The sequence below is a fragment of the Ursus arctos genome, unplaced genomic scaffold (genome assembly GCF_023065955.2).
Source record: "Ursus arctos isolate Adak ecotype North America unplaced genomic scaffold, UrsArc2.0 scaffold_24, whole genome shotgun sequence".
NCBI classification, from domain to species: domain Eukaryota; kingdom Metazoa; phylum Chordata; class Mammalia; order Carnivora; family Ursidae; genus Ursus; species Ursus arctos.
This window is the reverse complement of record NW_026622919.1, coordinates 14,453,510-14,481,030: the sequence shown is the minus strand read 5'-3', so window position 1 is coordinate 14,481,030 and position 27,521 is coordinate 14,453,510. Positions and strand designations below refer to the sequence as shown.

General features: G+C 51.0%; 1 protein-coding gene across 3 annotated transcripts in view; it reads right to left on the bottom strand.

Annotated features, from left to right (window-relative positions):
• Window positions 1–6,076: 6,076 nt before the first annotated feature.
• The window catches only part of ERN1 (endoplasmic reticulum to nucleus signaling 1), a 76,410-nt gene continuing 54,965 nt past the window's right edge, over window positions 6,077–27,521 (bottom strand). For all 3 annotated transcript variants that reach the window (XM_044389131.3, XM_048225511.2, XM_048225506.2), the window contains exons 10-22: window positions 26,549–26,714; window positions 22,931–23,049; window positions 20,289–20,480; window positions 18,539–18,806; window positions 17,716–17,806; window positions 17,255–17,444; window positions 16,379–16,478; window positions 15,896–16,095; window positions 15,290–15,437; window positions 13,917–14,044; window positions 11,723–11,846; window positions 11,217–11,284; window positions 6,077–10,671 (exon numbers count right to left, since the gene is read on the bottom strand). In XM_044389131.3, coding sequence (XP_044245066.2) covers window positions 10,459–10,671; window positions 11,217–11,284; window positions 11,723–11,846; window positions 13,917–14,044; window positions 15,290–15,437; window positions 15,896–16,095; window positions 16,379–16,478; window positions 17,255–17,444; window positions 17,716–17,806; window positions 18,539–18,806; window positions 20,289–20,480; window positions 22,931–23,049; window positions 26,549–26,714 — 2,007 coding nt within the window. In that variant the 3' untranslated portion in view covers window positions 6,077–10,458. The remainder of the gene's footprint in view (window positions 10,672–11,216; window positions 11,285–11,722; window positions 11,847–13,916; window positions 14,045–15,289; window positions 15,438–15,895; window positions 16,096–16,378; window positions 16,479–17,254; window positions 17,445–17,715; window positions 17,807–18,538; window positions 18,807–20,288; window positions 20,481–22,930; window positions 23,050–26,548; window positions 26,715–27,521) is intronic.

The following is a 27,521-nucleotide window of genomic DNA, read 5'->3' as shown; positions in this document are numbered from 1 at the left end:
GAGTGGGGAGGAGGAGCAGTGGCTGCACTCAGAACAGGGGACAACGCAGGATGCTGGGGTCCAGGAGGAAACGAGGCTGCACACGGGCGCCATCTAGTGGCCGAAGTGACAAGGGTCCTGCGGCTCGGTCTGAAAAGCACAATTAAGTTCTCCCAATGGCGTGGCAGGGGTAGATCACATTTCTTTGCAATCGCAAGGAAGCTGGAAATGGGCTGGGATCCTGATCTATATAGATGCAGCAAATTTACCCAGAACCACCCAACAGCCAAAGAGCTGACAGAGGGCGAACTGAGAGGGTCTCTCACAGAAGGAAGATTGACTTTTCTCTGGAAAACATGGATGTCAGGGCAGGCACCTGCTGTCCTTTTCTTCCTTTCACCTTTACTGCAAGGGAGAGAATAAACTGAGATGCTTGACTAGGAACCCAGATGGGGAAACGAACTGCTTCCTTAGGAAACACGCCAAAGGCAGCTCCTCGGCTTGTTGGAAAAGCAAAGGCAAAATCCAAGCATGTATGAGGTTATTTTCTGGTTTTACTGTGAGGTTGTTCTCTTTTGGGGCCTGAATGTTAGATTAAGAGATATTTGAATATGATTAGAGATTATTTTTTTAAAAATTAGATACTATCAGGTGTTTGTGTTTTTTCAATGGTTCTGATTTGCATATTCTTTCTGTACATGGGACCCGCTGCAGGGTCCGGGCCCAGCGGCAGCGATAGGACCTCAGGGGGCTGGTGCTGGGGCTTGGATCTGGCTTCCCTGTTCCCCTCACAGCTGTGCGGGCTCTCCAGCCACAAGGAGACCACCCAGCCGGTCAGGTTCTGTTGCAACAACGGAGAACCGCCTCAGTTCCTCTGCTGGTGTAGAAGAGGGCCTCAGCTGCTGATAAAGTCAAGGCCCCACAACCTCCCGGGGGGCCCCATGTCCCTTCTGGCTGCTGAGCAACTTTCTGTCGTTCGGATCACAACCTGAAGGCACGTTACCCCCCCCCCCCCCGTGAACAGTCGCTGGACCTTGTCAGTCTGAAGGACACAGTGCTCGGCCCCCACCGGCTCCTGAGCTTTCACCCAGAGTCAGGCTAGTGCTTCTCTCAGCTCAAACCTCCCGTTTGCCCTCTGAAACCTGTTTCACTGGAGAGAAATTTGCCCACACCCCTCACCTCTTCACAGATCCTCCATTTCCATGCCCTGGCAGGAGCCTGGCCCTCTTCTGAGGGTGCCTCTTTTCCCCCATTCCTCCTGAGTGGAGACTTCCCGTACCTCTGAGCTGGGTGGGCGGTGGGCATTGGCTGGCTCCTCATGGCTTCAGCATTTTGGAAGCAAGCCCACCCTCATGTGCTGTACCCCCTTAAGGCCCATGCCAACTCTCCATCTCAAGGCCATTGCCCAACCTGGGATTCCTGGAGGACTTCAGCTCTCTCTACCTCTGCCTCCCCTGCCCCCTGACTCTTGCTGCCACCCCGGGCAATCCCAGTATCTACCGGAAGACCCAGCTACACCTGAACCTCAACACCTGCTCACTTCCTCAAGCTGTAAGAGTCTTCTTCACCTTCATGCCACTACCCACCCCTGCAGCCAAATCTTACTTTGTCACAGGGCAATACTGCTCCACCTCCATATTCTTCATCTCGAGAATCTCTCCTGACACATTCCTATCTCCCTCCATCAGCCTGGACCCCAAGGTCAACCACTTTCCCATCCACTCCTCAATGTCCCTTCTTTGCACTTGCTGTGCCCACTCAGTACCCCCAACCCCAACAGGCTAGGTCTCCTCTGCAGGCTACAGCCCTTGCCACGGGCAGTTGCCTCACCTACAGTAACCCACAGATGAGATGGAGCTGAGGAGGGGCAGATCTGGCCAACAGAACCAGGGAGAGGTTTCACCTTGGAGATTCAGGGGAAGTATGGTGGAGGCTAGGAGTGACATGTCACAACTGGAATGAACTAGAAGTTGGTTCATAAAACCTTTGACCCCTGATGCAGAAGGACAGATAGTAGTAGTTAATCAGAAGACTCTTCTCCAAAGATATTTAAGGACTCCAGAGCAAAGACCTCTGCCCTCTAGCATTTAAAGCTTCCCCATATAATAACTTAAAAACAAGGCTTACCAGCTGACAAGCTCTACTCACCAACACAGGGCCTCAATAGGCTTTTTATTGCCTCATTTTTTAGTATGTGTAACCCATCAAGAATCACCAACACTTAGGAAAATCTGCAACTTGGGAAACAGAGATCAAGATAAACAAAAATTATCCAAAAGGATACAGAGATAACTTAGGGAACTGAAGACAACCTTTTAAAAAAAAGTCTAATTAGTATCCTCAAATACTAATTTCCCCATTGGAAAGGGACAGGGGTCAAGAGCCCTTGGAAATGAAAAATGATTGCTGAAACTAAGAAAAGTGTCATGGCAAATTTGGAAAATAAAGCCAGGACATTTTCCAGAAGGAACAAAATCAATGAATGTAATATAAGAAATAAACCATAAACGCCACGGAGGATCAAAGCCAGAGTTCTAACATTCTACTGTTGAAGTTTCCAGAAAATAAAAACAGAGAAAATGGAGGGGAGACAATGATTTAAAAGTTAGACAAGCCAATTTCCCCTGGCGGAAAGACAAAAACTGTTGGGTTGAAACGACTCGCCAGTGTCCAGCACGAGGAAATAAGACCCACGTGCAGACATATCTTTGGGAACAAGCAATAACGAGATTCCTCCCCAAAGTTTCCATGGAACACACTCTACTGGGGGCTGGGGGTGGGTGCTGGGGGGTCTCTGACTCAGGGCTTGACCATGTTCCTTCAGGGAGCCGGTAGCTGAGGAAACCAGATGATGAGCTCTTACTCTCACCCACTCTCCCAAGGAATGGGATGATCAGCTATTTCTCAGCCCTGGGGACTGGCTTGTGGAAACCAAGATTTTTTAAAAGTATATACAATATCAGTCAAGTTTGGATTTAAAAACTGGTACATTTATTTCTAATAGGTGAGAGTCACAGTGAAGCATTAACGGTATTTATCTTGTGACCTTCCTTTCTATACTAAGCACTATGGCCTAGATCGATGGTTCTCACACTTTGGGTTGTACCCAAATCACCTGGAAATCAAAGAATGCAGAGACCTGGGCTTGTTGAAGCAGGATAGGACCAGGGCCTGTGTCAGTTTCCCGTTTCCCACACCACGATGCTGATATGATCAAAGTTCGAAAACCACTGACCTACCTAAAAATTCTAAGACCTACAAACAATGGCACTGGGCTTTGTCATCCTGGTTACGGCAAATCCTATCTAAGAGGGCTTCCTTTTCAACCAACAAGTTCTCTACTCTCTGTCTGCCCCCCACTCCCTCTGACTGCCACACAGCCACTCAGAGTGACAAAACATGGCTTCCATGTTGTAAGGGAAAGCAGTAAGAGCTGCGGTTGACTGTCCTTATCTCTGTCTCCTTCCTCTGCAGCACAAGAGCAAGAAGGGGGGTTTCTTAGCCCCCAGAATGGAGGTCAGACCCTCAGCTCCACGCTTCATGGGGCTTAATTAAATTAACCAACTTCTGCCCCTTAGTCCCCACTTTGCTCTCCCCTAAAATTGTTCTGGGGAGAGTGGGTGCCAACGAGAGGAACTCTCTTTCCCACCTTCACCCTCCTCCGGTCCCCACCAACTGGATGTCCCAAGCCCTGGAAGAGACCACCATGAGCCCAGCAGGTCCTGTGGGGCCAAGGGAAGGCAGTGTGTGTGTGTGTGGGGGGGATGCTATTGCCCTGCCCCCTCCCACTTCCCCTGCTGGGTTCAGCCACTTCTCATCAGGGTTCACCATGAGTACCACTAACCACCAAACCATCGGGTGACCACAGGTAACCATAGAAGCCAAGCAGGACATTCAATGATGAGGGGAGGTGGGTGGATGAAAGACAGGGTAGCAGGCAAAGGAGCCGTCTCCTTTGCGCCCTCAGATTGTTGCCAGCATGAACTTTTTACCTGGCTAAAGTCACCAATGTCTCAGCACGGTCCTTCACCTTTCAGGTGACGCATAGCAGCCTTTCTCCGGGATACTTTCTACCTGCAGTGTTAGTCAAGACAGGCTCAGCTGGGCTGCGGTAATTAGACATTTCAGTGGCTTAACACAAGGGTGGGTTGGTTGGTTGGTTGATTGATTGAACTGATGAGAAGTCTGTTCTGAGTCAGGTGACTTTTCAGGACAGCTTGCCTTCTGTGTGGTGCCTGCATGATTCAGGCTTCCATTTTGTGTCATCCCCACAGTGGCCTCCACAGTGGCCCGTCACTGCGTCAGAGGAAGAGAGAGCTGGAGGGTTGTGCCCCAGCTCTTCAATGCTTTGGCTCAGAAGTGGCTCCGATTACTTCCCCTCCCACCCACTGGCCAGAATTAGTCATGTGCTCCAACCTAACTTCAGGCGAGGCTGGGAATGTTGTCTTCCTAGGAATCCAGCAAGAGGAAAATAAAATCAGACTTGATGAAAACATTATTATCTCTGCCACTCCAAACATCCTTTAAAAAAAAAAATTAAAGGCAGTAATTCAAGATATCCTGTCAGTATATAGTGTTTTCTGGTTTTGGGTTTTTTTTTTTAAAGTAGGCTCCACACCCAATGTGGGGCTTGAACTCATGACCCTGAGATTAAGAGTCACACACTCCACCAACTGAGCCAGCCAGGCACCCCTCCTGTTGGTATATGAAAAGCCTCCAAATGGTGTTGCGGTCAATAGGAAATCTGTCTTTAATCCATCATTTCCCAAGTTTATTTGGTCATCAAGCCTTTTTCCTAAGTGCAGTATTCCTTGGAACTAGTATTGAGATGCACACTTGTCCTAAATGAGTCAACTGTGGCTTGTATAACAACTCTTAGAACACCTGTGTCTGGAAAAGTGGACACCCCCTACAGAATCTCAGAGACCACCACCCCAGCTCCCTCCAATCGTCAACAGCTCCTTCGCGGTGCACCCCCTCCCTGCTTCCTGTGATTCACACCGAGCCAGGCGGCCTTTTCCAGGAACTCATGGCGGCGAGGGGCAGGCCTCAGCCGTAGATGCTTATTTGGAAGGGCCCCGAGTGCAACCTCTGACCCAAGGAAGAATTTCTTCCTGATCTGTTCAGGATGAGGCCTGTCCCCTCCGCTGGATTCCTCCAGAGACTCAGCCCTCGCTCACTTGCCCAGCCTTCTCAGGCTCCCATCTGGACTCTGCTCTGTTCTCAGAGGCAGCTAAGGGTGCCACCAGCTGCCCCCCTCCGTGGCCTAGGCCATTTCCAAATGCGGCCCCTGCTCTGGCTTTGCAGATCTCTGGGGACTCCAAGAGCTGTCCTGCTGCTCCGTCGAGTGGCAGGAGGCAGCCAGCGGCATCAGCGGCATCCCGAAGCCCCTCAGGCTCCCTTGGGTTTGGGCACGTCCCAGGTCCAGAGCTTCAGATGGCAGGTGTGTCTGTAGTTCTCAGGCACGCTCCTGGGGCCTTGCCGAGCCAGAGGGCTGGGACGGTGGCGGGCAGAGCAGGAGGAGCCAGTCCCCATGCTTGGTGAGCGGTCGGTCCCACGAGGCATGAAAGAGACTCTCCTCTGCTTTTTCACCAGATGGAAAGGAAGCAGCACACTGGCAGGATTCTAAATTCCAACCAGACTGGCCATCGGGCTCATTCCTTGGCGCGTGGGTAGATGGATTCTGTGCCCCTGACACACTCAGGTCAGGGCTTTCCCAGCACTGCGCTGGCCGACTTAAAGAAGTGGTTTTAACCCCTTCCTGCGCTTCTTGGTCCCAGGTCCTCCTCACTGCACACCCCCTCAAACTCTGCTGGAGTCTCATTCTCGCCCCAACCTGGCCAGCTTCCTGGAATTCACCCCAAACCAATACTTTTGGGGACTCCCTGAAGGGTTTCAAAGAACCTTTCCCCGCACCCACCAAGGAGGACGTTCCAGCCCCCTGGGCTGTGCCGCGGACACTGGGGGGCAACGGCATCCCTCCAACCCCCTAGTCAGCTGCTTACCCTCACCATCCAGACCCCCACAGGCAGGAAGACGGCCGGAACGACCCCTTGTCTGAGAGTGGGGATCAAGTCTTTAAGAAGACAAAGCCGACTTCCAGGTCTAAAACTACCTTTATTTGTGGTTGGCGCCACATAAGACGCTATCATCCATCGGCAGAATTATAAAACTGTACAGGAGGTACAAAAATAGGCTGTTTAACTTAGATAATTACCCTCACATCAAGCTTTAAAAATACACATAAAAATTGTACAATCTGGCAGTTTATAAAATATAAAGCTAAAAAGAGGATTGTAGGTTCACAGAGAGGATTCGATCACACAATTAACAGATACCCATTAAACAACTGTCCACAGAGAAGACACAATGGCACAGAATTAAAAAAAAAAAATCACTCAAAAATGAAAATTTTTACCCTGACCAAAATTTTCACCCTTCAATGATAAAACTACTGTGAGGCGTCCATCCCACGGAAGGATACAGTATAACTTGTCCTTTTCCAGTTTTAGAATGGTCAGGGGGGTGTTGTCCAAAACAAATCTGATGTGCTTTAAAAGCAAGTGCAAGTATAGCTGGATATACGTCAGAGTAAAAATTAAATAAATATAAATAGGTTAAATAAATAGGTCATCGCAAAAAGAACACTATGTAAGGTTTGCATCTGAGAATGCCGCATGGTTGACTGGTAATGCTTTCTAGGTAAGTGGGGACGCCCCCGTCACAGCTTTTGGGATACTGAAAAGGAACACTGTACCCGCCAAACACACAGAGCACAGGCTGAGGCGAGTGGGATGGGGACTTTGGCCGGAAGTGGAGGTTAAGGCTGCCTCAGGGCGAGGCTCACTGCAGATGCGTTCTTTGTGGTTGTCCAATGAATACAGGAAGGATTCACGCGCAGATACAAAAAACTGGAACCAGGGTTACTCATGGGGGAGATCACGGTTTCATCAAGAAAACAAAGTACAGGATGAGGAGACACTTTGGTTTAAAAGATTATGGTCCAGCCTTGGAAGGTGGAATTTTGGCTCATCTGTGTGGGACACCCAGTGACTTTCCTCCAGGAAAGGCCAATGCCAGGCCAGACTCGGCTACAAGGACGGCTCCAGGATGGTGAAGGAATCAGCAAGGAGAAGACACTGGGATGCATGAAGAAAAGGGAGTTTAGACACTAAATGAGCAGAGACAACACTAAAGAGAATGTGAAGAGGCTCTTTACAGGTGCACTGTGTTCTCTCTTCCAGCTCTCGTGGCCAGGAGGCAGCGGAGAGAACCAGCCTACCTTCCACAAGGACCTCCAGGCTGCGGACCCAATACACAGAGCGGGAGAACGAGAGCAGACTCAGGAAACCCAAACCCGGCCGAAGTCCAACTTCTGAAGAGACAGCAACCAAGAAGAGAAAGGCCTACAACCCAGAGGCCCCCCCACATCTGCGAGAGGTCAGATCAGCAGCCAACACATCTTTCACTGCAGTGAGAAAGAACTGCAATGGCCAACAAATAATATTCACACAAAACCTTACCAAAAGTTGATTCTGATCAAGACCTTTCTTCTAGAGTTGGTTGAAAGAAAATACTTTGCTGGCCCACTAACCCGTGGATCTTCCAATACGTGTAACGGGTCAGAGTGAGGTCTCACGGGAAAGAGCCTAGGACGGCTATGGCACGGGGGCACGGGGAGCCCCTCTGCACCCAGGGTTTTAGATCTGCCACCAGATGATTTAGTGACTTCCCACGGACACCAATGATCCCCCAAAGTGCAAGTGCTCTGATGCCCTAGTGACATGTGAGCTCTCGGTGAACTGCAGTTAGAAAGACTCAAGAAGCAACAAGAGAAATTCTGGCAGGCGGGCCAAAGACAGATTCAGCACAGGATTTAATGAGAGCGGCCCTGGGATTCCCAACAGATGTGACTAAATTCTGTCATAAAAATGAAGGTAGTGTACTTCTAAAAAGTTAAACAGCCTTCCAGGAATCGTGCTACAGATCAAACAGCTCCACCACGACAGGATACACGAGGCTGCGGAGCTCTGTTCTAGCAAAGGACTGACACCTTCTCAGGCCGCAGAGCACAACAGGAAACCAGGATTCTAGAGACGAGAGCGCGATGGGGCAGGATGCCCGAGCCGTTTTCATGACAAGGGTCCACGTGAGACCTCTTCAAACCACCTGAGGGACTGAGGAGTGACCAGGTTCCTGAAAGTGTTGGCAAGAAGGCTGATGGAGGACGGCTTTTCCCGGAGCACTGATCTTTACTGTTTTTCGTGTCTCTCCCTCTACGCGCTCACGAAAGCAGAGGTTTTGCCTATATCTGGTTCACCTCTGCGTCCCCAGCCCCCGGGATCCGGCCTGGCTTACACCGTGAGTACTCACTATCAAATACATCGAATACGTGAGTTTGAGAAGGTGGGTGGGTAGAAACAAAGACGAGAAGCAGAAAAGGCATTTAAAAAACAGTTTTCCTGGAGACAAGCTGAGCCTGTACAGAGAGAGGACACAAATGCTTGGTGGCCAGAAGTGACCTGGCTACTCCCCCAAGGACACTGTTCGGCCACAAGACGGAAGTAGCGCAGAGATCTGACAGCCTGCCCATCACTGGTGCACGTTCTCTACCTGATTGCCCGGGGGAAGGGGGACATCACCACTCAAGCCCGGCAGCAAAGTGACCGCAGAGCCTTAGGGACACTGGCGTGGATGCAGCAGAAAGGGGAGAGGACAGGCATCTGGCCATGTTCCTAAAAAGCGGAGAGTGTGGCAGAAGACTCCAAGATGCCAGCCAAAAACGCCAGGGTCCCAAGGTCTAGATGAGGTAACCAATGAAGATGGAGGATGATGTAGACATAGGATAATGTGAATTTAAGAAAAAAAGTGACTCCAGACGTTATGAAAGGAAAGGAAATGAATTCTATGAAGACAGAAGGAGAGCTTTTGATGAGTGGCCCTCAGTCAAGTCCACCACCAGGAAGCATCTCACAGAAGAAGAAACAGGGAGTTCTCGATCAGTCAGTAACATCCTTACTCCTGAGTGGCATCTCCGAGCTCGCCAGCACTGAATGAAGTGCGGGGATCCACTCCCCCAGCTGGACAAAGGACACGGGGGACATCTCTACACTGTACCCTGATCACATTTAACCGCTAAGGCTCTCGGTAGAGAAAAGACAGGAATTTTTAACTGAAACTAAAGTTAAAAACTATACTAATTTCAGCAAAAAAAGATGGTATCGACATAATTTAGGAACTATCTATTGAAGTTGTTTAATGGATGTATATAGCCTTGCTATAATGTTTTACTCCGTAGCATCACAGCATGTTCTGAACATGAACGCTCTTTCTGGAGGGATGGAGACCTTTGGTACCACACAAAACAGAAAGTGTATTACGTATCCTGCATTATCTTCTTCACAAGTAAGCCTCAAGTTCAGCTTACTTATGCTAATGCAGCCTTCTACAGTATGATCAAAATATAGTTATTAAAAATCTGCCAAGAGAAACACAAAAGCCTGCCCACGAAGCACATGGTGACCCTGGCCTCCACCCCCGAACCCCCGGCCCACCCTGCTGGCTCCAGGGACGGAGGAGCCTCATTGCCCACTTGCTGGCCCAGGACTCCCCAGGGTGGCCGTGAGTGTCCCATCTGGCGTGCTCCCCTCTGGTCCCAAAGGCCCGTTCCTGCCTGGGTCCTGCTCTTCTTGATGGGGAACTTCTCACGTCTTGCCCCAAATGCTCCTAAACATCTCCCAAATCCACCAAAGGCCACCAATGCACTGGGCTACTGTGGCTAAGGACAGAGTGTCCTCTTCGTTTCTAAGAGATCTGCGGACACGGCCTCGTCTTCCAGTGTGCGGTGCTGACCTGTCCCAGTGCTGCGCCTCACACTCAAGACTCTCGCTGCCCCCAAGGAACACTGGTTATAGCGACCCGGGAAACTCGGGACGCGTTCGTGATGAGTGAGGCATCTCCGATCCCCAGGAACGACACCCTCTGAACGACTTCCTCCTCCTCAACACCTCTCACCTCTGGAGCCCCACTTCGAGCAGAGGCTGCACTTAGTGCCTCTCAGCCTGGCTGGTCCCGCACGCAGGCAAAACGCAGGATTCCCTCCTCTCTCTTCCTTACAGGCCCACAGGCTGACATCAAACAGGAAGTTAAAAAAAAAAAAGTGTAGGTCTGAAGCAAGTGCGTCCAGGAGAAGGCGGAGGATGCTTCTGTCACTGCCTCTGGGATGGGCCCTCCCTGGCAGAGGACTCCCGACTATAAAGCTTTCGTGGCCAACATCTTCCCAGCTCCCTACAGGTCAGAAGGGGTCATGGTTCCCACTTCCTGGGGTTGGCATCATCCCGCTGGCTGCAGAGTGGCAGCTCAAGGCACTTGGTTTGGGAGCCTGGTCTCCCTGCTAAGCCGGGAGGCGTCAGGCTCGGACTTGTAGAGACCAGGCCCTCAGTCACAGCTGGGGCCACCAGAATGGAGGGCCACCCTGGCTCAAAGGGTGTCTGGAGTCACTGGAGGCCGGGGCTCTGGGGGCTCGTGGAAGTAGTAGGGCTGGAAGAGCCGCTCGTGGCTGCACGGCTCCATGGCCCGGTAGGTGTGGGACAGGAGGTGGGGGAAGCGGGACGTGAAGTAGCGCACGAAGTCGTCGGGGAGGGAGCCCAGCGTCTCCCGCACCTCCGCGGGGAGCTCCCGGTAGTGGTGCTTCTGCAAACAGGCGGACACACAGACATGGACGTTAGCAGCTGGAAAGCCCAGGAAACACTGGTAAAAGATCCTCTTGCTAGTCAAGGAAGATGAAACGTTAGTTGGTTCTCTGTCAAGAAGAAAAGGCTCAGGGACTCAACAGTCCACCTGCCTACCTTGCCTGCTTCCCCTCATTCAGGAGGACGCCTCAGAGCCGAGTCAGGCCTAGGGCTGGGGAGGCAGGAAGGAGCTTCCCTACGGAGCGGCCCACTGGCCAGGCCTGTGTGGGAAGGTCCCCATCAAGGGAGTTTATACCGAGCTGTCTCAGGCAGGAACAGGACGCATACAAATCAGCAGAGACCACAAATGACACCAGCATCAGACAGCTTGCTTCCTAGAGCAGAGCTCCTCACCTCAACATCATGGAAGAGAAAATCCGTCTAAGGGAACAAGTTGGCCTTGCGAGGTCAGAATTCTAGTAGGAATGGAAGGACCCACAGAGAACAGAAAGAAGGAAGGTGGCCATACCCCTGTCACTGGGCTCACCTGGGCTTCATGGCCCTTACCTTGTTTCTCATGGCTCGGAGGAGGTCTCGGACGGAGCCACCTTTATAGGTTCTGAATTTCCGCAGATCTAGGAAAAAAAACAAGGAATGCAATGTAACAAACCCATTTCGAAAGAAGAAAATTCCCGGGGCTCCTGGGGACCAAGCTATCAGACTGAAACACAACAGAACCACGCCATGCTTGTGGCTGACAGGAGTGTATCCCCCAGAATGAGCTTGACCGAGGGCAATGCTAGCCTGAATTCCACCTCTGGGTCGCCCTACGAGCACGAATAACCATTAAGAGCATGGCACCATCGCTAAACTGTCATTGGGAGAGACAAAAATGAACCCCACATCAGTGTCACGAACCCCAGAGGACACACCCACGAAAGCCTCAACCCCTCGAGGAGGATCTGGAGCCCAAAGAGCCTGGAGCTGCCAGTTCCATATTCACTTCTTAGAAATGGCTGCTGCTCTTGAAATGTTTCTGCCAACGTTTACGGTCGGGGCTTCGGCATGGTCACCTGTCTGCAGGGGGACGGTGATGTTCTCCCTCCAGTCCATCTTCACCACAGCTCTCCCGCCTCGCTCCAGCTGCTTCACTATCGGGCCGTCCAGGGACTCCTTCTCTATTCGGTCACTCACATCCTGTAAGGGTGACAAGGGCAGCAGATGACGGTCAGCATGTGGAGAACCGGAAGCTGGAGGAGCGACACACCAAGTCACAGAATGGTCGCTGCCACATGACCAGCAGCGAGGTTGTGCCTCTGTCCCTCCTGATCCGTCACCCTCTCCCTGGGAGCAGCCCTGTCTGTGGTTCACTGGGGAGAGACCCACGCAGACCATCTCCATGACAGGGGGAGATGTCACACCTCTCCACAAACCCTAATACCTCACCCATGTCTCACCCCTGTGCACATGTACCCCGTCCCACACGGAGCCGTAGGCGCAGTCAACGTCCAGCAATGAATGACAGCAACAAAAGCTCAATTTTGATTTACATCTTGGGCTTTTCTGTCTACCCCGGGAAACAGGACATGCTCAGATCCACAGCTGGTCAGCACTCCTCATACAGTTAGAAAAGACAGATGAAGCTCTCTTTTAGAAGAAGAAAGTTGCTGACGAGAGTGTGGGCTCCAGAGGCCCTGCCTTGGCCTTGAGCCCTGCCCCGCGTCTGAGGACCACAGCCCGAGCATGAGCTCCAGCAGCTGAGGACACGGAGCGATGAGCCCCACACATTATCATGCGGCACAGACTCACTGGCCGTAGTCCTGTCCTTCTTTAATGAAGATGAAGCCAGACTGGCTGACTCTCAAACTTACAGTGACTAGAGGAAAGCCCTGGAGGGATTAGATGGCCGCTCTGGACGCTGTGGGGACACACACTTCTGCCACAAAGCGGTTACGGCTAGTTGATACAACCGGAGGCAGGTGTGTTCACAAGATAGAGGACTTGGAAAAATGAAGAGTTTAAATCCCAAACCACAGTGGGCTGGAGGTCCCTTTGTGTGAGCTTTATTCCCGCTCTACATCTTGTCATCATCAAAGGAACCTGGTTAGTTTTCAGGAGTCCCCTGAGGACACCTGACCTCCAAACTGTAATATTATGACCCATGGAACACAGTGAACAATCCTAATGTTGTCCATGCCCACCGCTGCCATGGAAAATGGCAGAAACCCTCCCCTTCCCAATCCATCCAAATACTTCTAAGCACCTGCCACGTGCCAGGCAGTGGAGACACAGCCATGTACCGGAAATCAAGCACTTCTGCCCTCAAGGAGCTTACATGTCGGGGGCTAAGGCTCTAGTCAGACTCCAGCACAGAGTGATGGTCACTCCTAAACCCAAGCTTCACTCTGACCCAGACCCAGGAGGAAAAGCACTGCGCCCCTGTGCCTGCTTCCAGAGCTGGTGTGCTGGGTACGATTGTTCAGACAAGCTGTGCTGAACTGACACCAGGGAAAACTTGAGAAACACGTTCTTTTTCCACAAAAACCACCGGGCAGGCAATACCACAAAGCCTTAAAACAGCCAAACCACCGACGGAGCTCATCTCTACTGACCCTATAATCTCACATCTCAGAATCCATCTGGACAAAGATTAGGTAAAAGAGGATAGAAAAAAATCCAACATAAGTGAATGTTTAGACTTAGGAGACTGGAATGAGATTATATAATGCCTAAAATATGCTTCACCGTAATCTGGGGTGTGGAGTTGGGGAGAGAGTAGAGGTTCAGTTAACAATTGCTGGAGCTGGTGGATGGGTAGAGGGGAGTTCATGAGAGCATTCCCTCTACTTTTGTGTATATTTGAAAGTTCCCATAAGGTTTTTAAATTATGGCACATCCACAGGACAGAGTACTAGAGTCATTAAAATTTTAGAACTTCAACACGATAAAATAGTATGTTAAAATACTACATTAAATACTATATTAATAAGATGCTACTATTAATACTGTAATAAAATACTATATCAAAATATTAAGTACTGTGGGAAAAAAAGGATACAAAATTGTATATACAGTCTGACCCTAATCGCACTTTCATCTATATGAAGAAAATACGTCAACCATGGTTTTCTCTTGGTTATGGGATTAGGAGTCATTTGTTTCTTTCTCTTTTTTTTTTTTTGCTATATTTTTTAAAATCTAGGAGAAATTAAATGAAGGCTTTTGATTAAAAAAATACCCCAAAGGCCCAAAACCCGAGAGGCCTGCCTGAAAGAACTGGAGCTGCTTTTCCAGGCTCCAGAAGAACGGGTGTTTCAGCACGTGCTTCGCCGAAGGGCGTTTCTGAGGATCCATTGCGATCATCTTCTCTATTAATTCCCGGGCAATGACATCCTCTGCAGAGGAGGAAAATGAGCAAGTAACTCATTAACACCGGCCCACCGTCACAGTGAAATACCCAAACCTCAACAGCGCGCGTGCCTCTCGATTCAACATCCCACCGACAGGAGCTCATTGCAGTAATGGAATTAAGACTGTGCACAAACTTCAGCTGATATGGGGAGTTCTCACTGCACAGTCTGTGAAAAGGAGTAATTAGAAATACCCACTAGCGGAGGCCCGGTAACGCTGCCTCCAGGTCCTGGGCTGTGCTCTTAAAGTGATGCCCTGTGGAGCACCGAGCAACACGGAGAGGGATTCGATGGCACGTATGATTTACCTCCATGTTTTACCAAAGGGTGCACGCATGTCTAATTAGACAGCTGGAACAAGATATACAAAGGTATTAATAGCAGGAATTCATCACTGTGTAATGGGATTGTGCGTCTTGATGCTAACCTGCAGTTTCTACAGGGAATAAGGAAAATTAATCCATGAGCAAAACAAGTTAGTTTTAATTTTTTTTTTCCTTAAAGATTTTACTTATTTGACAGAGAAAGCATGCATGTGCGAGCAGGGGGAGGGGCAGAGGAAGACGGAGAGAGAGAATTCCTAAGCAGACGCCATGCGGAGTGCAGAGCCCAACGTGGGGCTTGATCTCATGATCCTGAGATCATGACCTGAGCCGAAATCAAGAGATGCTTAACCAACTGAGCCACCCAGGCATCCCAGTTTTAATTTTTTAGAAAGGTGGCACTGAGTATCATGGGTCAATTGTAACACAGGAAACCCTGAAGTTGGGAAGAAAGACTTGTTGTCCCTGCACCCGGAGAGCAAGACCCAGCCTGTCTGTCCCCAGCCCAGACCGCACCCACTGACCACTGGCCTGCACACAAGAGTTTACAGAGCATGGACTGTTTTCCTGAACGTTGGTGCACGAAGGGACCTCGGGTTACTTAACCCTCACAGGTCACGAGCAGGAAAGCAGAGGTCCCCAAAGGGGGCCTTGTCCAAGTCACACAGGTCATTGGGTGACCTGCAGGCACCTCAGAGCTGCCTGGCTTTAGGAGGAGGTGCTCCAAAGACAACCTACCCAAACTTCCACCAGCTTTGGAATGAGTCACCAACTCATGGAGGCCCACAGGGCAAGCAGCTGGAAAGAAGGGCCTCTGGGGGCACAGAGCCAGCACCCTCCCAGGCCACAGGGTCCATCTGGGCAGCTGGAGTAGCTCCCAACCCCTCCCATCCTGCGACCCACTCACCGTGCTTCTCGGGGTGCAAGCAGTCGAGGCTGTAGGCACCCAGGAGGATGTTGGCCTGCCGCTGCAGGGACTTGCCAAAAGGGTGGCTGCCCTCCGATATCACGTAGTAAAAGACACAGCCCGCAGAGAAGATGTCTACTGTGTAGGTCTGAAAAGAGATGCAGGGTGTGAGAGACTTCCGGAGAATTCTCATCCTCACTCAGCAGCAGTGAGGACGGGAGTGTTGCTGCTGCTTCTCCCACCTTGAAGGGGTCCCAGGAAACTCGACTAGCACATTGGAAGTGCTCAGGGCCACACCAGCCCCCTGCAAGGGCTGCGGGAGTGTGGTGTTCACAACAGGGAACGTGGGCTCTAGAGCCGATGGGCTGGGGCTGGAAGTGATTGGAAAAGTTGGGGGGCAGGGGTTCAGCAATTGCCCACATTTGTCGCTTTCATTCGTCTGAACAGGAGACCATATGGAAAGTGCCAGGAGCATGCTGTTCACACAGAAGCTCTTTGACAAAGGAACGTTATTCTCCAGCTCCATGTGCCACAGGCCCAAGTCTTGAATTCGGACGCTGTGACTCCTGAAGAGGCAAGAGGCTGAGAGCTGTGACCAGTACTCACCGGGTTGTCCTTGCAGTCTTCGCTCAGCATCTCTGGAGCAATCCAGCCTTCTGTGCCCGGCACTCCTGAGCGGCGGCTGAAACTGTGCCTGCCGACTGCCAGCTTCTTGCAGAGGCCGAAGTCCGAGATCATGGCCTTGATCCTGCCATGTGCGTTGGGCATGGAGAGGAGAATGTTGTGGGGCTTCAGGTCTCTGTGAACTAACAGAACGCTGCAGATTAGTCCCATATTTACCATGAGTAATGTCAGGGAGTGCACCTTCTCAGACTCCCAGTGGGCCTGTTGCCACCTCTAAGGGTTCTGGAATGCGACTATGAAAGATTCCTCCTAGAATTCTTATTGTCAAAAGGCCACCTAAAAAACCCCACGTGCACACCAGCGATGAAGCACAGATTCTCAGCAGAGGGAGGGACCACACCAGCAGTCGGCCACCCCCCCACCCCTGCCAGCCGGGGTGCAGCCTGGGAAAGGGAAGCTTCTCACCAATGTTGAGGGAGTGCAGATGGGCCAGGCCTGAGGTGGTCTGTTGCAGCAAGGTGATGGGCTCCAGGCCGAGGTGGGCAAAGTCCTTCTGCTCCACGTACTGCAAGAGACATGACAGCCAGGTCATGCGCAAAGCCCCTCCCCAGGGAAGGGCCCCTCCGCAGAGCACTTTCTTTCTTTCAAGTGATTCAATTTTATTTAGAAAAGTTCTGCCTGCAGCTTTTTCCTTTAGTTAACGTTTGGGATTAGGTCAGCTCATTTTCTTTGATCCTATTTTAAGAAAGAAATGGGAAGTTTTACTGACAACATTCTCTGCCCAAATCCACATTTGCCAACAGACTTTCTCCTGAAGCCACAGGCTAACTTAAATAACCAAAAGTTCTGACAGACTAGTGTACAGTGGTTAAGGTAAGAGGGCAAGGAATGCAAGTTCATGGCCTTATATAAGTAAACCTGCAAGTGCAGCCAGCTAATACAAGACAGGTTCACGGCGAGCCTGGAAACTGAGCAAAAGGAGTTCGCTGGAGGATTGCAATGACCTAACTCCTCAACCAGCATCCTCCAACCCCACGCCAGCCCTGACCAGCGATGGTCAACTGCAGGGTTTCCTGGAGGCGCAGGGAGACAGGCACCAACTGCAACCAAAGACTGCCCCACCCAACTGAAGTCGAGGTGCTGACAATGCTCCCCATTTGGACTGTTTGTGGTTAAATGGGCGTGTGCCCGTCAAATGCACCAAACTGTTCACTGAAATGAGGATGCTGTGTTGTACCTTCAATAAAGTGAATATAAAGAAATAAAAAGGCATTGCAGTCCCTCGAGCTGCCAGGAGGGAGGCTGCAGAGGCCCTGGCAAAGCTGCCCCCGGGGCCCGCACCTCCTGCAGGGTGGCCGCACACAGCTCGATGGCAATGTACTGGAACTGCCGGTCCCTCTCCGTGCAGAAGTAACGGATCACGTTGGGGTGCTCATCCGATTCTCGAAGCAGCTGGACTTCCCGGTCTGCGAAACTGAAACACTCGGGGAGGATCCTCTTGACGGCCACGTCGCGGTTGTCAAACATGCCCCTGAGGACAAGGATCGGGGACTGGGTTGGAGGGGCAAGCCAGGCTGGAAGATGAGAGACCCACGGTGTACCCTGTCCCATGAGGCAGCAGCCACCTCATGAGCCTCATGGCTCTGACCAGCCACCGGGTAGCCAGCACTTCCTCCCCAGAGGTGAACTGCGCTGTGGCCACCGCTATGACCCTGCTGCACCCCTGGAACCTGGCCTGCCACCTGCAAGCTGCCAGGTACTTGGACAGGAGGCGAAGTCACAGAGCTCTCAGATCCACTCACCGGTACACAATCGTGCCCTCAGCTCCATGACCCAGCACATCCTTGGGACAGAATGAAATTTTCCCGACTATCACCATGCTGGTTTCCTCATCTGGGACAAAACAGGAAGAAGAAGTTGTTTTAAACAAACATAATCTAAAACACCTTGAGGCTAGAATGGTGCGAGCTTCCTGAGCTCAGATTCAGAGACGGGATCTCTTAGGCGGTATGTTCCCAGCCCGCGGTAAGCGAGAGCCAGCAGGGTCCACCCCCACTGACACCCAAGACCATAGCTTCCCTGCATCCTGCCCTCTGTCAGGAGATGGGGCTCGCCACAGACGCACCTACGATTTGTGGCTGAAGGCTTCAGGGAGCGGCAGGAGGAGCCTCCAGTGTGAGACTGGGGCTCAGGTCTCTTGCACGAGCTCTGCATCCACCCCCTCAGAAGATCGCCCTGATGGCCAGTCTGAGGCAGCTCCCCAGAGGAATGGGGGTCAACAGCGGCACTGTTACACTTGGCCACGGGCTGGCCTCAGGAACGCTCTCAAGCCAGATATCAGTGCACCTCCAGCTTGCAGCAACTGCTAGCCCTTACGGAACAAGATGGAGGGAGGGCAAGGTGGTCCCCCAAAGGGCCCTGAGGGGGAAAGGCCCTGAGGTAGTGTGGAAGCCCAGCCGCCACAGTGACAAGGAATTAGGTGAGAACATGGTGAACCCTTAGAAACCCTCAGAAACGGCGCTCTATAATCCCATGGAGACTCCCCGGGAGGACCTAGTACTTTATGGTTCTCAGACTGTGTTCAAACTGAAGAGAAAACAGCACCAAAATAGCAACTTGCCTTACCCTCATCATCCTGCTCCAGGAAGGGGCTGGCGCCAGCCTTGGAGGCAGAGCCACTGGAGTGGAGTGAGTGGTTGGAGGCTCTGGGGGACGTGCTGGGGCTGCTGGTGCCTGAGCTCTCGGAGTACAGGCCAGACGAGTCCAAGAGCTCAGCATCTTGAGCCACGTCTCCAGGTGGATGGAAGGGCAGCTGCTGCTGCTGCAGGAGCTGGATTTTCTCTAGTTCCTTCTGGAACTGCTGGTGCTGGAGCTGCTGCTGCTGATGCATGCTCTGGGAAGAGAAACACACAGATAAGTGCAGCCCGCTCCCCCCAGGGGCACAGGCGGGCCGGTAGGCGAGGCTCCCTGTGGCAGAGGAAGCAGGTACCCTTTATGGGATCCCTACAGGGCGGTCCGAGACCAGTGAGAAGGCACAGGAGGCAGGATGGGTTCAATGACTGGGGCTCTTCTTGCCAGTTAAGATTTCCCAGGACGGCCCATTCCCCCTGCTGGAAGGGCCTGGCAGGGGCAAGAGGGAAGCCTCGGCTGTAGGTGGGCCTGGGCCTGATGAAAGTGGGGGGGGTCCATTCAATTCTAAAATTCTGGGACTTTTATGAAAGTCTGGGAGTTGTTCCAAGCATGGAACCCAACAGAGCACGGTGGATACAGGAAGCCTTGGGCTTGCTGTCTGCTATGGTTGTGCACTTGATAGAGGCGAGCACATAGATGGTAACTGACCCAGACAGGCAGAGGAAGCAGCTGGGGCTCACAACCTCACAGCCATCTTCCCACAGCCACACAGCCAGGATGTGGCTGAAACACGTGGCCTGGCCAAGTCCCACTCCCCCCATTTCATCACGTTGCCTTCCCCACCTACCCTACGGCTCTCATCTATTTCGAAAAATTCGTTCTGTCATAATTTGAAGTAGCCGTGATCCATGATTACTACCTGGGCACTGAAGGGATGGCTGTGTAGTGCCCACCCCACCCCGGCTGGGAGTTTTTTGGCTCTCATGTACACTCCCACACTCTATCTCTGAACTTGGGTTCAAATTCTGGAAATGCTGTCTACCAGCTGAGTAACCTTGGGGAAGTTATTTAAGTTCCCCAGAGCTTAGCTTCATTTGTGGGTGGGGCACAGCAATAATGACCTCATAGAACTGAGTGAGGTAAAATATAAAACAATGCAGGTGAACCCATCTGCACAGATCAAAGGGTCTGTCATTCCCATTCCTGTATGGGACAGGAGCTTCCCGGACACTAGTATTTTAAGGTGATGGCACTTCAGTGCTCTGAGCAACCTGATGAAGGAATATTCTAGAATGTTTTATCCATCCAACAACCTATTCAACTACATATTCTTAGCTCACTCATTTCCAATAGAAAGTGGAAGGAATGCCACCTTTTTCACTCTAGCTGGTATCTCTCACAGGCAGTTTGTAAGGGAGGAAAGTTAAGTGCATTTTCATCTATCATGCCTATTCTTAGAAAGGAAAATACAATTGACTATTCAAAATGATCCGCAAAAGCCAAGTTTATAAATCAGCTTTTATAATCAGTTAACTCTAACACATGGGTAAAAAACTGTCCTTTCCTGAGAAGCTAGTGTCTTTTTTAACTACAATGTTTCTGAAGATAAGCAAATACTAACTCTGAAATGTGAAAGGAACTGTATCTGCTTGTTTGCCATGTGCATGGAGCTCACGGACATCAGGTGACCAGCACGGAAGTTCAGACACATCCGGGAGGGCAAAGGGAAGGGGCAGAGCCTTACCAAGGGGTAGGTGATGATGAAGGCCACCCAGCCGATGAGCAGGAAGGTGCTCAGGATGATGGTGGCGATGTCCTTGAGCATGGAGTCCACGGGGGCCTCGGGCTTGGCAGGGGCATGCTCGTATTTCTCTTCCACATCCTGTGAGATGGTGGTAGGCGCGTTTTCTGAAGTCTGGTCAACCAGGTTGATAACCTTGTATGGGACAGAGTGACCTCGTTACCGCACAATTTCTGGCCAGATATAAATGAGGCCAACAGTCAAGAGTAGCCATGACTACCAGGAAGGATTATACTGTAGAATGTGCTGGGTTTTTTTGTTTACGCTCACCAAAGGTCACAAAGCCAAATACTCGCTGCTTATCAAAGTGACTGTTTCGAGAGACCAGGCTTCATTGCAGTGAGGTTATCAGTACTCAAAAACAGTTCTAAGAGCGGTACTTCTGGAAGGGCCTTCAGACCCTATATTCTTCTGAAAATCCTCACTGAAGGCAAAGACGTCCTCCTTTGAGGACAGATTTGGTATTTGGGAAAACTCTGATGTTACTGGTGACAAAGTCTAGTGAAAAGGTTGATAGTCACTTTAATAAAACCATTTCACATTAAAAAGGAAAACCCCATGTAAACCCCACACATGTGGCTGAAGAGTAATAAAGCAGCTTGCTTCTGTTGCTTGTAAACTTTCAGGGCAACTCCAAAAACAAAATCTTTTTTTTTCCAAATATCTCACTGTTTTTCAAAGTTTCTGAAAAGCATCAGAATTTTTTGTTAAAGAAAATTTTCCTTGGAAGCCCCAAGTTAAACCAGATAAAAGCGGACCTCCCATCTCAGCTTCTCGGAGTCTCTAGGACTCCGAGAACAGTTTAGAAAAACGCATCGATGCGTTCTCAAACGTCCAGCGTCCCGGGAGTGCCGTCACTGTTTGTCCAGTGAAGCAAACACACGGCCTTGGGGCAAGCCCAGGGCTTGGCATCCCCCACCACGCACCCACCTTTCCCCTGACCCCAGACTTCGGCCTTCGCTTCTCTCCCCTCCGGCTGCCCCACTACCACGGTGTATGGGGTGGGGGTGGCCCAGCTGGAGGGGAGCAGGCAGCTGAGCATGTGACCAGGAACAACACTTGGTTATATGTGGTCAAATGTGTTAAAAAAGTTGTCTTACTGCCATATAAATGCACCTCAGAGTACTTCAGTGGAGTTTTTAAAAACCCCGTTCAAGTTTGGATGACCATTAAAATCTTAGCTGTAGCTATCTCTGGGCATTAGATTAAGGGTTCTGTCTTCTTTTCTTCTCTATATTTTTATTTTCTAAGTGTTCAGGGGTAGGTACAAGTGACTTCATTCAGATCAACATCAGATCAAGGCCTTACGGCACCAATGTTTCCCAAAATCACGGTCTTCGACTCACGCGCTTCTCCAACTGGCTACCTCCAGAGATGACGGGCAACTCGAGATATTTCGCTCTAGAATCTTAAACAGCTACATGATTTCCTTGCCTTTCTCTCTGGATAAAATCTCAACCTACAGTGAACTTGCCGTGACCGCGGACCCCACATCAGCCAGCCCCCCTCGTCTTCCTCGGACCTTGCCCATAGTCAGGCCCTCTTTCAGGCTTGCATCCCCCATGGCAGGGCTTATAGGAGTTGCCAAGTCCAAATGGCTTCTCTGGACTCCCTCCTCACCCCACTGGCCATGCTGGAACCCCTCCTGCAGAGCCACCATCCCGCCTCCTCCACCGGCTCTGTGCCACCAAAAGCTGCCAGCTATGGGCACAGCAGTGGTCTCCCTTCCCTCTGGTTTCTGATTGGGACACCAGCAGATGGGGCAGGGGGAGGAAAAGGAGGTCCAATTCTGTGGGGTTGCTGAATATGTCAACTGAAGCTCCAGGCTCCTGGCCTGGTACCCTTTCTACTCCTGCCCCCCAACTTCAGGCTAAAGGATGCTAGGAGAACCCCTGGGACTGTCCATATCTGGGTGGCCACCTGTGTCCAGTGAGACCCTGACTGGCATGCTGTGTCCCCAGGGCTGCAGGAGGGCAGCCCAGGTCAGAGGCTTGCAGCAGCTACCACCTGGGTGGGCCTCCCTCCTACCCAAATCTTCATTCTGTAGGCACGCTGGGTCCCTGTCAGACCAAGCCTGTACCAGACCAAGCAGCCAAGCTCGCTATTTCCAAAGGGCCACTCCTGGCTTCATGAAACTTCAGGTCTCCCACCTCCTCTTCTCATCAACTGTTGGCTCCACTGTCAGGCACAAGCAAAGCTCAGTAACATGGTTCCTCTGTAGCATATGGTCCCACTTCCCACTGCCCCCCACCTGATGGCCTCAGATCTGGTCTCGGCCCCAGAGCTGCACACGCAGTGTTTGTCCCACCTCGAGGCCTTCATCTCTGCTGCTTCTGTCCTCCAGTGCCTTTTACCTCTGTCCCACCAGGCCAACTCCCTCTCCCGCCCCTCTGCCTTTGCCACGGCCCTCATGAAGTGCTTCATCTTCCTCCCCACCAGGCCTTCACTGGGTGATGTTTGCTCTGGGTTCCCGAGCATTCCTCTCCCCTCCTGAGTCCACTACAAGCTCCAAAGGCAAGGGCAAATGCCTTCCCCCAACACCTGACACAAGGACTGAGGAACTAACTGTTCACATCCCCACTCACTTCCTCAAAGCTCTTCTTCTCTGAATCGGCAGGAATCACGTTTTCCCGATGTTTGGGCAGATTGTTGGGGAATCTCTCCAGCATCTTGGTAGACGCAGACAGGGGGGTTTCATGGTGTCCTATGGGAGGAAACAAATTTCCATGAGACCAGCTCCACACACGGTCTTACGGAAGCTTAGGGAATAGTCACTCCCCTACAGCTGAACGGAGGGGCCCACAGTGCAAACACCCACATTTATAAAGCGAGAGAAAATGAGAGGCAGTTACCAGAAAAATCTCATTAAGACAGAAATTTTGTTACTCAGTGGCAGGTATACAGTGTTCTGGATCTTATAACGAGGGGCAAAGAAGTGTCCTTGTCATGAGAGGAATCAGGATCTTTGGGATATGTTCAGAGTAAGACTTGCGTGGGTAATTCCTAATTTACGTTGTGGGCTGCTGAAGCATCTTGAAGCTTCATTAAAAACTCAAGTAGTTCTCCCTTCAAGGCCTACCTTGTAACCTACCAAGGCTACCACATTCCCACCTTGGTATTTAAATTAATTTTAATTATCTAAATGGGAGCTTCATCCTGGGAAGTGGTGAATTATTCACAAGAAACAGGACGCATTTGCTAGGGGAGCAGAGAGTCACAGTTCTCTCACTATCTGAAGACTACCTAGTATATATTACACATTTACCGAGCATCTACTGTGTGCATATTACCGTGAGAGAGACAAAGTTGAATAAAATAAGCAACTGGGACTCGATATGGCTTGAAAATCTGTTTAGCTCTAACATTAAATGACTCTTATCCTACCGGAAGAGCCAGTTAACTCTCTCTCACTGGGCTGTTGGCCCCAGGACACACTTTCTTTTTGTTCTCTCCCTGTGATTCAATCTTACCCTATGATCTTTCGACTGTTGTCCCAAACCTATCAGAGATTTTATGGTTTATATTTCCAAAACAAAAATAAACAAAAACTAGTCCATGCTATGTACATTTCTTGATCTGGAAAAATCTTTCTCAGTTCTCTATCTATAAGATCATTCTTTTTAAAATATTTTATTTATTTGAGAAAGACAGAGCGAGAGCTAGAGTGTGCACAGAGGGAGAGGGAGAAGGAGACTCCCTGCTGAGCAGGGAGCCCAATGTGGAGCTCAATCCCCAGGACCTGAGCCGGAGGCAGACGCTTCACCGACTGAGCCACCCAGGCGCCCCTCTACAAGATCATCTTGTTTTGAACCACCACCAGTTTCCCCTTGTCCATGAGAACTATGAGACATGCTTTGCTGGGGAGCAGGATGTCCTCATGTAGGGTCTACCTGCTTCAGACCCTGGACTCAGACTTGCTGATGGGGCCTGGGGATCTGAATGTGAGCTTCTCCAGGTACCTCTGAGGCTCACTAACAAGAAACCTTCCCCCGAGGAGAAAACAGGTTGTTCTCCCATGTGCCATCCTGTATTGCAGGGCCCTGCCTGCCCCCATTCCCGGGACCTGCTCCTGGGGTTTCACGTCCTGCCTCCCAGTAGGGACCTAGCCACAGATCACTACAGACATGGTTAGCCCAGATCCTCGCTTCCTGCTGTACGTCTGCTCATAGACAGGCACCTCCCGTAGCTGGGCCTTCAGTGCTATCATGCTGCATGCTCTGAGCCAACTGTTCCACAAGCATCATCAGGAGATCCCAACACGTTTGTACAAACAGTACCTGGTCTTCGTGATTTATCTATCGTCATTATCATCATCATCCAGAGCAAAAAGCACAGGCCCTGCCCTGGACCTACTGAATCAGGATCTCCAGGGGTCACACATGCTTGTCTGACAAAGCTCCCAGGGGGAGCCAAGAGCACCCCAGGTTAGTGCCATCGCTCTGGGGAAAGCCAGAGACCACATTGCTCCAGCTAAGTGGACTCATTTTATTTTCAAGACCAACGTGGAAGTGGGAATATCCTTAATATCTTCCCCAAAAACCAAATTAAAGGACACAGTTGGACATAAAAGGGCATGTCATTTTACCCGTGGCCCCGAGTCTATGCAAAGACTGTCAAGTAGTTCCTTATTTGAAAATGACTAAAAAAATGACTATCTCTGGAGTTCCTCCGGGGACTTTAGAAGCGTGGGGTGACTCCCTAATTACTTCTTCAGACTTTGTTGAGTTTCTCAGTTTTCTTAATTGGACAACCTTTCTGCTTTAAAAGGTTATCGTTTTTTTGCAAGCTAGCCATGAAGACTTTCCCCCCGTATTTTTTATAGTCTTATGTACATATTTCCTTAGTTTCCAATAATTTTTTCACTTCTTAGCCACTGGTGGGCAGTTTATGTATCCCTTAATTGGTATAGAAAATGACATGACCTTGTAATTTTAACGGCCCCTGCTCATCAGCTACTTCCCCTCACTTCGGCCCACTCACACATGCTCTTGAAACTACTTTTGTTCAAAAAACAGGGAGAATTACTCTGTTATCTCCTTTTATCATTATTTGGTAGAAATAATAAGCAGTAGACAAATGGCTACAGGGAGTCAGGAAGAACAAGACTCAGACAAGATAAAGGCACGGATCAGACTCCAGTATGCTCAGGCTCCTGCCTGCAACACCCAGTTAACCCCCCCACACACACACACACACTGCCCCAGCCCAGGTGCCACCGCAGGGCAGACCCTGCAGCCTCCTGGGCCCACACTCCTCCAAGCCGTTCCACATCCTCTCCCGGTACCTTCAGCACTGTCTTCTCTCTGCCCCTTCCACTCAGCAGCTAGCACCCACTTGCCTCCTGTCCCCCCCCACAAGACTGCATATCCCCACCTCTCACCACCTCTGGGGCCGGGAGGCAGCAGAACTGGGGGAGATGGGACACATGAAGGCAAATCAAATTCAAAAAAACTCTGCCCTGCTCTACTTACTTGGGACACTTGCCAGAGACACAGCTCCTCTCACATGACTCTGCCTTCATTTTTCACACTCACTGCCTTTGAGTGTCATCTCAACTTATCGCTGTGGCTGACGGGACCCCCAATTCCCCGAGGGCCATTAGCAAGGGCAGCAACAACAGAAGCGAAGGAAAAGGGGACCCTCCCAACACACAAACACACACACACATACACACACACACACACACACACACACGGGGGACTTCTGCCGTGGCTCCTTGACCCAAACCCAGCCTCGTTCTCTTCACCACCTTCCATCCCTCCTGGGTCTCCAACCTCCCCTCCCCCAGCCCCTGCCCCACCCCCAGGGAACTCTTCCATAGGAATCGCCCTGGCTTCCCGTAAGTGGAATAACAAGGTGTCTACCTCACAAGGGGCCGCTGGCAGAAATGAGATGGGTTCTAAAGTGCTTGTGCCAGTGTCTGGCACATAACGGCCGGTCAGTGTGCCAGAGAACTGCATAAAGGTTATGTTAAGTCAGTATTTGGGTTTTGGAACAGTAAATGATTTTTGAGAACTGACTTGGTAACACAGCTTCCCTGTTTATTTTCCTTGTGGGTAAAAATGGTCCCGGGTCTGAAAGACTGTCTTGGACCTGCCTGAACTGAGCACCCCGCAGAGTTGACCACGCTAACTAACAAGGCCGGGCTTTGCCCAGCAGGGGGCAGCACGCCGTGCCGGAGCGGAGGAGAAACCCACGCTTACCTATCAGAAGCCAGGAGTTCCTCAGGTAGTTGAGCTTGTTCTTGCCTTTGAGCCCAGGGTCAAACTTGAGGTCTGTGCTGGGCGTGATCACACACTCCCCTTTGTCCCCAATGGTGACTCCATCGGTCTGGGGGCCTTCCAGCAAAGGAAGAGTACTGCCTCGGGGCTGTGAATAAGGAACGGGAGTGAGGTCTGGGGCAGCCCTTGTGGGCGAGTACCGAAGGGAAGCGATTTCTAGTGTGGGGCTTGTCCTGGACAGTCGGACAGTCAGAGCAAGACACAAAGGCCCTTACATGGCAGAAGCTCCTCCCTCAACATGTGACAATGTTGTGCTGACACCTTTATCAGGGACATCTTTTTAAATTCTTCTGTCTGGGAACTGGGAAGAGTGTGTGTGGAATTCCCAGAGGCTACTGTGAGAGGTAAGTGAAGGAGCCCCCTGTCTCTGCGCGGACCAGGGTGGAAGACGCTCTGGCCAGGAGCCCGCTCCTGGCTCCACGCTCTGAAGAGGCTGGGGAGGTCTGAGGAGGCCTCAAGAGGTCATGAAAGGATGGAAAGGATTTGAGCAGGTAAAAGGAAGGGAGAGTATTTGAAGCATGAGGCACAGCCTAAACAAAGGTGGAGAAAGGCAAACAGGAATCTTCTGGAATCAGGGAGAAGATGGACTGTACAACTCCCACAGAGACACGAGCAGTGAGGCCCCAAGGGCCCGGACAGAGGAGGCTGTGGACACCAACCTGGGCAGTTCAGACTTGAATATGAAAGCAAAGTGGAATGGCCAGGGCTCCCGAGGCTTAGGAAGCTGCTCTCATCATGCATCTTTCCTCAAGAGGCAGAATGTGGTATGGGCAGAAATTGTTTCTGAGGATCTAAGACCCGTGTCTTGCATTCTTTACCCACAGGATGTTCCAATGCCATCGAGTCATTCTCTGCCAAAATGGAACAGGAGTGCCTGGGAGGAGGCTGCACTTGC